Here is a 14,281-nt window from a genome sequence, read left to right on the forward strand (position 1 = left end):
ACATTTTAAGTACATTTTAAGAGAAAGTGCTGAAGCTGTTGGTAAATATCTGACTGTTTCCACCTGCATCAGAAAAGTGCTTTGTGAGATTGTAGTTGTATTAATTATAAAAGGATGTACTCCGTAATCTTTCTTTTGCTCTGAGTAGTGTGCCTTTGGCTGCTAATAGGCCCCTCATGCCACAGTCCTCTCCTATGAGAGCTAATGGTTTGTGTGACTGCCTTGTGTTCCCGTGTGTATAGGGAGGAGCTTGGAATAACCACGAGATGTGAGGCCATCCTATTACTACTGATAGCAACCGCCCCCCCCCCAACCAACCAAAACACAATTAAGTTATAGGATGATATATGTTTTATAAACATATGTGAGGGTAACAACCTTTGGAATGTAATACTTGGTTTTGTTTCTTAACATTACATAATTTAATTATTTTAAGTGATTTATTTTAATTATTCAGTCAATTAATAAATACAGTGACTTGAAATGTACCTGACAATGTTTTTAGTTATAGAGTTAATTTTTATTTATTTATTATTATTTTTTATATTTTTTGGAGGCATAAAGTAAAAAAATGTCAGGATGATACATCATAATGTAAAATGAAAAGAATCAAATTCTTGAAAAATTATTTTATTAAAGAAAAGGCTTATTTTCAAGTCCTCACAAAATGGAAGTTCTTCTCTATAAGACAACCCCTGCAGACCCTCTAAATATCAGCTAAGCTTACCTTTTTGGCAAAATTATCATAGACTCATAAGATGCAATTCCCCAAAAGCATGATTAACCTGTTGCTGAAATTTGGTTTACCTTTGTATGAATAAAGATATCTCTATATAAGTCCCCTGACATTAGTACACCCCTGAAACCATTAACCAAGAGTTGCATTTAACCCACTTGTCAGACATTGAATCAACACTCACTTCCCTTTTGTCTAGTTTTGAGGCCCCACCTCTTTTGAAAAAACTGCCAGCCCTTTTAAATGTGTTGTATTTCTGTTGTCTCGTGTATGAATGTTAGAAGGATGTTGAGAGCACTGACTGTTCCCGCTCTGGGGCTTCTAGCTTCTCTATGCTTGTTCTCCTCGGAGCCCGTGCGGGCTGGAAAGGTGCTTGTCGTGCCAGTGGAAGGCAGCCACTTGTTGAGCATGAAGATCCTGGTGGAAGAGCTTTCTCAGAGGGGACATGAGACGGTAGTCCTGGTCCCGGAAACCAGTGTTCTGATTGGGAAGTCTGGTAATTACACCACTAAGTTTTTTCGTGTGCCCTACACCCTTGCTGAACTGAATGCTAACTTGGACCGAAAAAATAATGTATTTGAGAAGCCTCCACAGTTAACTAATATCTTTGTAAATTTGGGGAACCTGATGCGGTTCACAGATATGCAGCTTAAAGGCTGTGAAGGGCTACTGTATGATGAGTCCCTGATGAAGAGTTTAAGAGAAACAGAGTTTGATGTTTTGCTTACTGATCCTTTCCTGCCCTGTGGCACCATCATTGCTGATTCCTTCTCACTTCCTGCCGTTTACTTCTTGCGTGTAATTCCCTGTCGACTTGATGAGGCAGCTGCCCAGTGCCCCTCACCTCCATCTTTTGTCCCGCGCTTCTTCACTGGTTTCTCTGATAAGATGACTTTTTCTCAGCGAGTAAGAAACACGCTTATGACAGTTTTACAACATTATCTATGCCATCAACTTTTTGGCAGCTTTGATGAACTGGCCAGTAGATATCTGCAGAAGGACACTACATACAAAGAGCTGTTAGGAAATGGTGCAGTTTGGCTTTATAGAAATGACTTTACCTTTGAATTCCCCAAACCTCAAATGCCGAACATGGTCCAAATAGGGGGCATCAACTGTGCTAACAAGGGCCCACTGACAAAGGTAAGATGTTAACGAACATAGTCATTCTCAGTTGTTCTATGTTGTCTAGTACACAAAATGCAAATCTTTCACACTGTCACAGACATTATACAAAATGTGTAATGCACTTACGGATAACACTTTACAGTTAATGCAATGTGTGTGTGTGTGTGTGTGTGTGTGTGTGTGTGTGTCAAGAATATTGCAATATAATGTAGATTATTGCAAATCTGTTTTTAACATTTTCAAGTTGTAATAAATTACCAATAATCAATAGTATAATATTAAATTAGCATTAACTTAGATTTAATAAATGCTGTCATACTGTACATTTTAACTGCCAGTTACAGTTTAAATTTAAATAAAAAAATACTTGTAAAAAAAAAAGCTACATGTAAAACATCGAGGATAGAGATCATGAGCAGTGCAGCTCTTTTTTTTTTTATAAGATAACTATGTGTGCGTTTTATTGAAATGTTTTAGTTTTCATCTAGAAAAATGTATGATGCACGTGTTCTTGACTTTGGAGTAACCATTTATTTTGAATCTTGTGACATTTCACATTAAATGCTCAGAAGTTTCAAACACTATTTTTAATATCACAAACAGGAAATAACTCGCATAATACAATGAAACGAATAACTGTATAGGCCTACATCTAAATTAAACAAGATCTTATCTCCTAACCCTAACCCTAACATGACATGCAAGAAAAAATAGTAGGCGAATTCGTGTGCACGATTTACTAATTAATTCCCTCAATGTACTAAACCGTGCACACGATTGCGTTCCCTCGATTTACAAATTCGTTCCCTGGATTTATAAATCGTGCGCACAATTTATTAATTTTTTTCTTGCATGTGCGGGGCTCCGTAATATATAATTATAAAATTCATACATAAATTATGAGGTATCGTGTGTAATAAAAGCAAATTACCCTTTAAAACCGTAAGGTGGCTCTACTCTATTAAGAATGTAAACTCCGCATCTCTCTTCCGGTTCTGAAACAGCTCGCGCTTCGTGTCTAGTTTCTTTTACTGTCTATGGTCTAGTGTCGCACTCTGTCTGCAGCTGGTTACTTCTTGTTGCCAGTGGCACTGAGCGCGGATTTGTCGCTGTAGTGGAAACGCGGCGTTTAATAAGTGTGGCGGTACAGCGCGGATGCGCCCCGAAGTCTGTTGATATCCGTGTTGTCAGCACTTTTAAATGTGTCGTATTTCTGTTGTCTCGTGTATGAATGTTAGAAGGATGTTGAGAGCACTGACTGTTCCCGCTCTGGGGCTTCTAGCTTCACTCTGCTTGTTCTCCTCGGAGCCCGTGCGGGCTGGAAAGGTGCTTGTCGTGCCAGTGGACGGCAGCCACTGGTTGAGCATGAAGATCCTGGTGGAAGAGCTTTCTCAGAGGGGACATGAGATTGTGCTCCTGGTTCCTGAAACCAGTGTTCGGATTGAAAAGTCTGATAATTACACCACTAAATATTTTCGTGTGCCCTACACCCTTGCTGATCTGAAGGCCAACTTGGACAGCATAGAAAAGAATGCATTTGAGAAGCCTCCCAAATTGACTGATATTGTTGAGAATTTGGGGAACCTGATTCAGTTCTTGAATATGCAGGTGACAGGCTGTGAATGGCTGCTGTATGACGAGTCCCTGATGAAGAGTTTAAGAGAAACAGAGTTTGATCTTGTGCTCACTGATCCTTTCCTGCCCTGTGGCGCAATCATCGCCGATTCGTTCTCGATTCCTGCCGTTTACTTCCTGCGATTGATTCCCTGTTTGCTGGACGAGTCAGCCACCCAGTGCCCCTCACCTCCGTCTTTTGTCCCACGCTTCTTCACTGGTTTCTCTGATAAGATGACTTTCCTTCAAAGAGTAGAAAACACGCTTATGACAGTTTTTGATGGTTTCCTATGCCGCAAACTGTTTGCTGGCACCGATGAACTGGCCAGTAGATATCTGCAGAAGGACACTACATACAAAGAGCTGTTAGGGAACGGTGCAGTCTGGCTTTATAGAAATGACTTTACCTTTGAATTCCCCAAACCTCAAATGCCGAACATGGTCCAAATAGGGGGCATCAACTGTGCTAACAAGGGCCCACTGACAAAGGTAAGATGTTAACGAACATAGTCTTTCTCAGTGGTTGATTGGTTGACTTAAATGTATAGCATTTATTTATGCAAATTCATCAGTTTAAAACTCTGAGCAGTTTTTAGACCATGTTTTGCAGTAGGCTGTTTAGATGCTAGGTAAAATATTATCCTCTACAGGTCAAGATAACATAATCCATGCTGATGTTTTGAAATTATGTGTGCAGTAATTATGTGTGTAAAGGAAGTGAGGTGCCCCCATGTGTTTACAGCATGAAGGACCAGAGGAAAGGAGACGCTTTTTTAAATTATTCTTTTACAAAGAGGTAGATATATTTATATGCTAATAACTAAAACAACTGATCTCTGCTTTTGAACATGCAAGTTCATGTCGGTATCTATCTGTGTGAGCAAAACAATAAAAGGAAGAAAGGGAAGTGTACAGTGAAAGCTTGCTCCATTATGTCCTCAGAGCATGAAACTGATGTTCAGTGCTGACGTCTGTCCTCTGTACAGGAGCTAGAGGAGTTTGTGAATGGTTCTGGAGAGCACGGGTTTGTGGTCTTCACACTTGGCTCCATGGTGTCACAGTTACCCGAGGCCAAAGCCAGAGTCTTCTTTGAGGCTTTTAGGCAGATACCTCAGAGGGTAAGTGAAGATTGACTTTTTAAAAATAAGAAAATAATTTCAAATGCAAACTTTAATGTTACATTATGATGATCATGTTTCAGTTGGGGTCATGTTGGGTCTAAGGCCAGCCATATATTTTTGTGAAACAAAATAATGTTACACAAATGAATGCATGTCATCATATGATTAGGTTTGTTGCATTTCATTTTAATAACCTTCATAGTGCTCTTTGATTTGTAGGTGCTATGGAGGTACACTGGACCAGTCCCTGAAGATGCTCCAAAGAATGTCAAACTGATGAAGTGGCTGCCACAAAATGATCTCTTGGGTATGTTTATATTCTCCTTTGACCCTCTAACCCCCCTGGGAGATATTTTATTTATAGAAATTAGATTGGTTGGCATTGCTAACAAGAGTCTGAGAATACATGATTTTTGAATTATCATACTATATTATAATTGACTACAAAATCAACTGCTAACGTGTGTTTTCCTTTACGTTGCAGGCCATCCTAAGGTTAAGGCTTTTATTACACATGGTGGATCACATGGCATCTATGAAGGAATCTTTAATGGGGTGCCAATGGTGATGCTTCCTCTGTTTGGAGACCAGGGGGATAATGTTCAGCGCTTAGTGTCTCGAGGAGTTGCAGAAACCCTGAGTATCTATGATCTGACCTCAGAAAAACTGCTGGTTGCATTGAGGAAGGTCATCAATGACAAAAGGTAAACAAAATACATTTTTGTTTATATTCATGAAATAGTATTGAACTCCGAGTGAAATATTAGACTGTATTTAGAGTATTGAACTGTGAAAATGATTTTTGGAGTATGTATTATATAAAAAAGCTATTTTGTTATTTCACATTTTATTAAATTTCCATTTCATTGTAATTATTTGTGATATTTACTAGCAATTATTGAGTGAGAATCGTTTCTACATATATCATACACCAAAATGTTTTCAGTGTGTAGTTAATTGTAAAGACTGCAGTCCTTTTTTAGACCTACTATGAAATTTAAACATAATTACTCCATCTTTGACTCCACAGCTACAAGGAGAAGATGACCGAGCTTTCAGCTATTCACAGAGACCGTCCCGTTGAGCCTCTGGACCTGGCTGTGTTCTGGACTGAGTTTGTTATGAGACACAAAGGGGCAGCGCATCTCAGATCTGCAGCCCACGAGCTGAACTGGATTCAGTATCATTCTCTGGATGTTATTGGCTTTCTCATTCTCATTCTGGTGACTGTTATTTTTGTTGCCGTCAAAAGCTGCATGTTCTGTTTCAGGAAGTGCTTCAAGAAAACTCAGAAAAAGAAGAAGGAGTAGATATATTTTGTCAATTTTGTGTTCTTTTTTTTTTTGTGGGGTGATTGTTTAGAGCAGGGGTCACCAAACTTGGTCCTGGAGGGCCGGTGTACTGCAGGGTTTAGCCTCGACTTGCTTTAAAACACCTGCCTGGAAGTTTCAAGTATACCTAGTAAGACTTTGATTAACTAAATCAGATGTGCTTGATTACGGTTGATGCTAAACTCTGCAGGAGAGTGGCAGAGGTGGATTTAACCATTAGGCAAAAGTAGATAAACGACTTGGGCCCCAAAAGCCAAGGGCCCCCTAAAATTCTTTATATATATGAGGTGTGTGTCTAGTACGGACGCAGAAGTGGATGCTTTGATATTCATTACCACAACAACCATCTTTATTTCTGCGTTGAACGCACTTCTTATAGCAAATGTTGTTTCAATATTGACATTTAATATTGACATGCACTAGTCCATTTCGCAGTCTGATTGAAATGTACTGACATGCATTTGATTTATTACAATTTTGACAAATTCCTTGACATTCCACATTATACCGTAAACTTCTGTTGTGTAACACTTTGAATGTACATAAGTTATAGGGTTTGTTTAATTTCATTGGAATAAAAGATAGATTAATGTTTTTGCCTTCATTTGATTAGCAGAAAAATTGTAATACACAACACAGAATTTCTAAAATATAAATAAATAAAAATGATATATTAATAAATTCATAGGGAAAAACAAAAACGATTTTATAGAGCCCTACAAATGAAAATATCATGCGTCTGAAGCTATGATTCAATACTAAGCAACGGCATAATTATATGTTTTAAATGGCCCTCAATCGATTCTGTGAAGGTTCAAACTAGAGGACACATGCACAATTACTTTCCACACAGTTACTGTTTGGCTGAAATAATCTTTAAGTATGTACATATATATACTTTCCTTCTGTTTAATTTACATTTGCAATTAAAATAAAGAAAAAAATAATCGAATTTAAATTTAGTATTAGACAGCCATGTAGACAATTACCCCAAAGCACCACCTAGTGTCTAACTTACTCTAATACTATTACAACCTGTTTATGTAAATAAGGGTCTACAACATGAAAAATCTATTATTTATAATATGTATATATAAAAACTGGACACAACAGCAGCAGGCATCACAACGGTGAAAGAAACCTTAACACTTATGTGTGAGTAAGAACAAATATATTTTTCTGTCAATTAATGTTTCTAGAGCAGCAAAACAGCATATTAAAATGATTTCTGAAGGATCAAGTGACACTCAAGATGATTGCCTTATTTTATTTATTCATTTATTTTTATTTTTTTTGGTGATTCGTTTAAATTCAGCTTTGCCATTACAGGAATAAATTAAAAAAAAAAAAAAAAAAAAAAAAAAAAAAAATATATATATATATATATATATATATATATATATATATATATATATATATATATATATATATATATATATATATATATATATATATATATATATAGCATATAAAAGACATTAAAAACCTTTTAAAAAAATTAAAATTTAAATTTAAATCCCAAACTTGAATGCTATTGAACATTACGTGGTTCTCCCTGAATGGTGACATTTTTTTTTCTACTTATGAGTTATAATTCACAAACAAATGGAATATTAACATATACACAATGAAAAGGACACAATGGTATACTATTCTTATAATATTTTCAGTCCAGATATGTCGGTAGAACAGCTCTTTTCTTTATTCTATTCAAAACCTAACCAACCTTGCTGTTTTAATTAGTAATTCCCCTAACCCCTACTTTGCCTGCCCCCTAAAGTGTCATTTAACAAAACATCACAATTAACATTACAAATGAGTAGCTAATAGGCTAGTTATAAATATAATGATCAATAATTATAATGGAAAACAGTAAAACAAAACAAAAAAAAAAGCTATTCTTGCAAAACAGCAAACAGACCAGTATAATAGTATTCTAGAGCAATATTATAGCAAAATTATGGTTTTATAAACCGCTTTTTTTTTTTTTTTTTGGTGAGAAATTAGAAAATACTCAGGACTTTGATTTTGAAAATCGTCTGATGGGCGGGGCGCCTGGGAAATAATAATGAAACAGTTCCTGCTACTTCTTGCGGTAGATATTTCGCCTTCTTAAACGAAACGTTTTAAGCTGCTGAAATGATTGAAAATGAAATCAGTGAGAGTTCTGATGCAAAAGAGTATGTTGGACTTTCAGATTTTGTGGCTGAAGGAGATGAGCAGGTACATGTTCTGCAAATGATGATCGCCTTTCAAAATAAAGATTGCACTGCTATGAGTGAGTGAGAGAGTGAGAGTGCAGTTACTCATCAAGCAGAGACATTTATTTGTTTGTTTATTTTTATGTTTTGTTTTGTTTTTTTGGTGATAGAAGACTGACCAAATGATCTGGCTCATTAAACATCTGTCAACATATGATTTGCCCTATATTTTTAGTCTTAAGCCATACAAGTAGCTTTAGGCAGATCGATTAAAAATAACATTTCTTCACAAGATACACGAAAAATAAACAAATAATGAATAAAAAGAAATGTGTTTTATTTTCTTCAAATCTTTTTTTTTTTTTTTCTTGAATCGACAGCTTAGTTTCTCAGTTGGTGATAAATTGAAGGTCCATGACAGGAGCTCTGACGTGTGGTGGTGGGCTGAACTGCAGGGTCGCTTTGGTTATGTCCCATCCAGCTTTCTGCATCAAACACCTGAGGATGAGGAAGATGCTTGGCAGGATGACGAATACTTTGGCAATTATGGGACATTAGTAAGTACTAAAATGTTAAGCTAGTCAATCTAAAACCTTACATTCATTAAAAAAAGGTTTTGATCATTAAAATCAAAGGATACCTGATTCAGAAGCTAACTTTTGGTTAACCTGTATTATCTGCATCCTGCTGTCAGAGGCTTCATCTGGAGATGCTATCAGACAAACCCCGCACAGAAACATACAGGCGGGTGATTCTGGGTAATAGTGCTGCCCTGAGGGGGAAGGTGGTCATGGACTTGGGCTGCGGGACAGGGGTTATAAGCCTCTTCTGTGCCCGTCTAGCACAACCTGCAGCGGTGAGACTAACTAAATATTTGCTTTAAAATCATGCAGCCTTATAATGGGTGTAAATTCATAGCAAAGGCCAATAGCAAGAGCTTTTTTTGTTGACATTGTATTGACATTTGAATGTATCTTTATGGCTGTTTATATATAAATTACAACACAAATAGGCCCAAATTACTGTCATATTGCTGTTGCTACTTGTGTATAAAAGAAATAAAAGAGTCCATGCTATGTCATGTCTGTAGTAACTTTAGTAAAATCACAGCCACTGGCTTATTACTTTATTCTTACATTTAATCATGGTATTTATTTTATCCAAAGCAGTGTATAGTATTGGCTATTTTTAGGGGTCTCTTAAATTAAAATAAAACCTGTGCCCTTGATAGGGATAATCGTCCTGAAGTTTAGAGTTGCAATTAACAACTGGTCTAAAATCTTTTACAATTTCCTTAAAAAAATCCTGTTGAATAATACTGACCTCAGAAAAATATACAAATTTATATATATATATATATATATATATATATATATATATATATAAAGGGTCATATTTATATTCGGATGATATTTTGAGCACTTGTCTTTGTTAATGTAGGTTTATGCTGTGGAGGCCAGCTCAATGGCAAAACACACTGAGGAACTAGTGAGGCAGAACGGCTGTGAGGAAGTCGTGACCGTGTTTCAGGACAGAGCTGAGAATCTCACTCTGCCTGGGAAAGTGGACGTTCTGGTGTCAGAGTGGATGGGCAACTGCCTTCTGGTATGAATATGGCTGTAACGGTACAGTATATTTCAGTTCAGGTTTTACCGACAAATATCAACTGCATATTACAGAACACTGATAGTAGGTCTGATGAGTGGATAAATAATGTAACTTTTCTCTGGGAAATTATTTTCACTTTAACTGTTATATGACTTTACATTCTACAAAATAATGGGTTTTAGTAAAGGCGACCAGGCTTTCTCGATGGCTGTTCCTTTGCTCTGGTACAGTATTCCCCCTTACATTTGTCTGTTTAAATTAACAATTGTATTCTTTGTTTAATTTTAATTAATTGTTAGGGTGTAACATTTTCATTTGTCCATTTGTTTACATGTCTAGATCTTAAATCAGTTTTACATTTCTCGTACGGCACTTTGGTGTCAACATCTGGTGCTCTAAAATGTGCTTTATACATAATCTAAACCAAACTCTGTTTCTCAGTTTGAGTATATGGTGGAGTCAGTGTTGCTGGCACGTGATCGCTGGCTGAAGGAGGGTGGAGTGATGTGGCCGTCCTCTGCCTGTCTGACTGTCGTTCCTTGCCAGGCCTTCTCTGACTACAGGCAAAAAATGGAGTTCTGGGAGAAACCGTATGGCCTAGACTTCACCTACCTACAGTGAGGCCTTATATATTGATATACGGCTCATTCTGACCTTATTGTAGTGTGTGTTTAAGCAAATTGCCATTGCATTAGGTGAAAAAATATCAATCAAGTGGGATTGAAATGTAGGGCTGGGTATAGAGTTTGATACTTTTTAGAAACCAACCAAATTTCCTTGATACCATTGAGTATCAAAAAATGATTTGTTGTTCTGGACCAAATTTCGATACCTAATCTCATCGACAGCAGTGATGCAGCATACTTAATGTGTCTAAATCAAGTTTTGGCGATTGGCTCTGTCGAGTCATCGGGGAAAATCAGTAGTTTACGGTGTTTCCGCCTAGACTCGTTTCTCACACGTGAGGCTTTTGTGTGTACACATCAGACCCCCATAATTGTAAGGCTATGATTACACTAGTGCATTTTAGTTTTAAAATGAAAACAATTCTCATCTATACTGGCGTTTCCACTGTATTTGAGAAAAGATCTCTGTCCATAATACATGTGCCCGAAAACACAGTAAATCTGTGGAAATTGAATGGAAATGATGATTCTGTCTAAGCCAGGGGTTTTCAAACCTGTCCTGGAGGACCCCAGCCCTGCACATTTTGCATATCACCCTCATCTATTAAACCTGATTCAACCCATCAGCTCATTAGCAGAGACTACAAGACCTGAATCAGGTGTATCTGATATGGAAGACATGATAAATGTGCAGCGCTGGGGGTCCTCCAGGACAGGTTTGAAAACCCCTCGTCTAAGCTATGCATTTTAAAATGAAAACGCACTAGTGAATGTAGCCTGAAAGATGTGGAAAAGATGTCGTGATGAACTACACCTGTGGTTACTCTGATAGGAAACCAACTTCACATGTCCACTAGAAATCACCTTGGGACCATTTGGTTAAAAGTCTTTGCAGCAATTATTCAGAAGTTCTTAAAGGTCTGTGCATAATACATGTTAATTAATCAACAATTACATGATGCATTTAAATACAAGTAGTTAATTCAGCTGCTGTTGAATGAATATATAAGAGTAATTAAAAACTCTATTGTGATTTGTCACAAAATGGCCAAATTTATCAGCTGTCTATAACTTTGTTATGATAACTGCTAAAACTGACCGTTAGTTAATGTTTTGTAGGTCACTTGCACAGAAGGAGTTTCTCTCCCAGCCTAAATTTAGCCATCTTCTCCTACCTGAGGATTGTTTGTCCGCACCAGCCGATGTTATCACTCTTGATATGGTCACAATACAGGTCTCAGACTTAGAGGTAAATGTTACAACTTGGGTTAAGTGGAATAACCATTGTTTAAAAGGCAGCACATATTAACTATGTTTCCTTTTCCTGACTTCTTCTGCTCAGAGACTCAACGGTGGGTTTAGTTTCAATGTTGATAAGTCAGGCGTGTTTCATGGCTTCACCGTCTGGTTCAGTGCACATTTCCAGAGTTTAGAAGAGGATGGACCAACACAAGAGTTGAACACCGGACCGTTTTCAGAGTATGATGCATAAAAAATTACCAAATAAACATCATAGCATCTATTGACTTAACAATTTCAGATGTGAATGCAAATTATACTTTTAAATGTACAGTTCCCAGGACAATATGTGTACAGCATTAATCTGAACCCTGAATTAAAAAACTTAAACAAAGCCTTCATTATTCCCAGGATCACTCACTGGAAACAGACTCTCTTTATGTTGGATACACCAGTGACAGTTGAGGAAGGGGACATTATTGTAGGGTCCATATGTCTGCAGAGAAATCCAGTCTGGAGACGTCACTTGTCAATCACATTTTCATGGAACATAAACAGCACAGAAGATAAAAAGGTGAGTTTCTACATGTAGCCTTACTTGATCTCCTTTAAATGAATCATATTACTTCTTTTACTGTTGTTTTGACTCATTTTGGCAAAAAAAAAAAATATATATACATTTACCTGTGGATTTTTACCTTATGGACATTACAAAAGTATATATGTAATACTAGTATGAACATTTGAAGCCCTCTTCTATTCAAATTCTCATATTTTTGCAGGTCCAGACAAAGTGTTTTCCTATGTGGAGATGACCCATGACCCATTCATTAATGTTTTCAGTATAAATAGAAAATGTTCTTTCCTTTTACAGTCACACAAACAGCAGTGTACAAAACATGACACTACCTTGGATTTTCAGGTTTCTTTTTTTCTCAAAACTGACAATAAAAAGCAGTTTTTTATCAAATACTTTCTTTAAAAATCTTTGAGTCCAACAAATATTATTAATTCTATAAAACATGGATTTTTTTTGCAGGTCTCAGTAATTTGATATTTTCCTGTGTTTTTATATAATAATAAGTATGATTATGAATAACAACAATGTAGTATGGCAGAGTAACATTGTTCTGTAATTGTTAAATCAATGGCAGTTCAATGTTTTTGGAGCAACAGCACAATCTGCTGGCGTAGAAGTGTAGTGCAACTCCAGCTCAGGATTCCTGAAAGCGGTTTTCAGTCAGGCTTGCATTCTAATGTGTGCTCATGAAAAGTTGATCTCACTGAGTCTGCATGTGCCAGATGAATTGCAAATTAATGGCTCATAAATGAGGTGCTGCAGCATTGATTACACTGTGTATGATGAGCTGTCTTATGCACTCTATGATTTTGACATTTATAACAATCTGAGCGTACCTATATAAATTTAGAATGCTGCAGCAAACAAATCTGTAAAGGTGAAAATGCAAACAATAAACCAACTCCATAGCTGATTCTAAGGCTGATGATACATTGGGCAACTTTTTGAGCAATGTTGCTTGGGCTCTTTCCCCATTTAGAATGGGTAACAAATTTCCACCTGGATACTAGATCGGTTGTGGGCCCTGTCTCTCACCTGGTTGCCCGTTGACGTTAACATATCCCAAAGTTGCCCAGCAACATTGCTCCTGAGTGATCAAGGGGCTTAGGACATTCCAATTCAGCCCATTCCAAGGGTTCCGCCAGTAGTGGCTACTCATGCCACCTTATCAATGACGTTTCTCCGAGTAAATGAGACGGAGGGTAGTTATTGAGTGAAGGGTATAAAAACGACTGGAACGCAGCTCAGGATGGAATCCCAGTTTTTTTTTTTTTCATTAAAAATTTTTACGAATGCAACAGTTTCAAGTAAGCGCACCATTTTTAAACAACAAAATATTGGCTGTTTTGTGGTCTGATGAGGAAGTACAGACATTCCTCTCATTGATAGCAAAGGAGAGGATCCGGTGAGAGCTTGATTGGACGACGCAGAATGAAAAATGTTTTCTGGAGTTCGCTTAACTCTTGGCCACACACGGCTACCAATGAAAAACGCTGTAGTTAAAATGTTTAATATATTTAATATCCACAGACGAAAGTTTGTTACACTGTAAAAAAATTATTGTCAAATTAACAGTAACTTACTGGCAACAATTATCCAGTAGATGCTGCATTTCATTCAACAGTACAATTACTGTAATACTAACTACAGTAGTGTTTAGCTTACTGTAATATTGAATACAGCATTTTTACTGTATTTTTTTACCATTTCAAAGAACAGTATTGTATTGTATTGTACTGTTGTACTGTTGATTTTTAATAATACTTTATAGTATTATACAGTTATGAAATTTTATTTTAATTTTTTATAGTGCTACTGTATAACATTTAGAATTTGTAGAAAACCTGTAAAAGTGCTAATTCAACTGCTGATGGGAAATAGGAAAAAGAACAATTGAAGCTTGAATTGCACAAAAACAGGTTATTTAAATTTTTTAAACAATACATTAGTAAAAAAAAAATAATAATGTCAAAAATCTAACTAATTAGGACTAACTATTTATAATAAGTCATTAAAAATCACAAAACAATAAATTAGTAACAATAGTATATAATACAACAATAAAATGTTTTTTTAAAAACAAGACTAACAATTTAT

The 14,281-nt window shown here is 36.4% G+C and overlaps 2 protein-coding genes and 1 pseudogene across 2 annotated transcripts; all 3 read left to right on the forward strand.

Moving 5' to 3' along the window:
* The first annotated feature begins 979 nt into the window (after positions 1-979).
* Positions 980-1,891, forward strand: LOC113053499 (UDP-glucuronosyltransferase 1-1 pseudogene; annotated as a pseudogene).
* An 874-nt stretch (positions 1,892-2,765) lies between these two features.
* Positions 2,766-6,524, forward strand: LOC113053498 (UDP-glucuronosyltransferase-like). The gene is made up of 5 exons (XM_026218589.1): positions 2,766-3,967; positions 4,465-4,596; positions 4,819-4,906; positions 5,084-5,303; positions 5,630-6,524. The coding sequence occupies exons 1-5, from the start codon at positions 3,065-3,067 to the stop codon at positions 5,907-5,909; spliced, it is 1,623 nt and encodes a 540-aa protein (XP_026074374.1). The 5' UTR covers positions 2,766-3,064; the 3' UTR covers positions 5,910-6,524.
* Positions 6,525-7,975: 1,451 nt separating this feature from the next.
* Positions 7,976-12,571, forward strand: prmt2 (protein arginine methyltransferase 2). The gene is made up of 9 exons (XM_026218591.1): positions 7,976-8,153; positions 8,512-8,688; positions 8,826-8,987; positions 9,572-9,736; positions 10,181-10,356; positions 11,485-11,614; positions 11,708-11,844; positions 12,016-12,178; positions 12,387-12,571. Exons 1-9 carry the CDS (start codon positions 8,070-8,072, stop codon positions 12,417-12,419), a joined length of 1,227 nt encoding a protein of 408 aa, XP_026074376.1. The 5' UTR covers positions 7,976-8,069; the 3' UTR covers positions 12,420-12,571.
* Positions 12,572-14,281: the final 1,710 nt, after the last annotated feature.

This window comes from Carassius auratus, chromosome 34, assembly GCF_003368295.1.
Source record: "Carassius auratus strain Wakin chromosome 34, ASM336829v1, whole genome shotgun sequence".
NCBI lineage: Eukaryota > Metazoa > Chordata > Actinopteri > Cypriniformes > Cyprinidae > Carassius > Carassius auratus.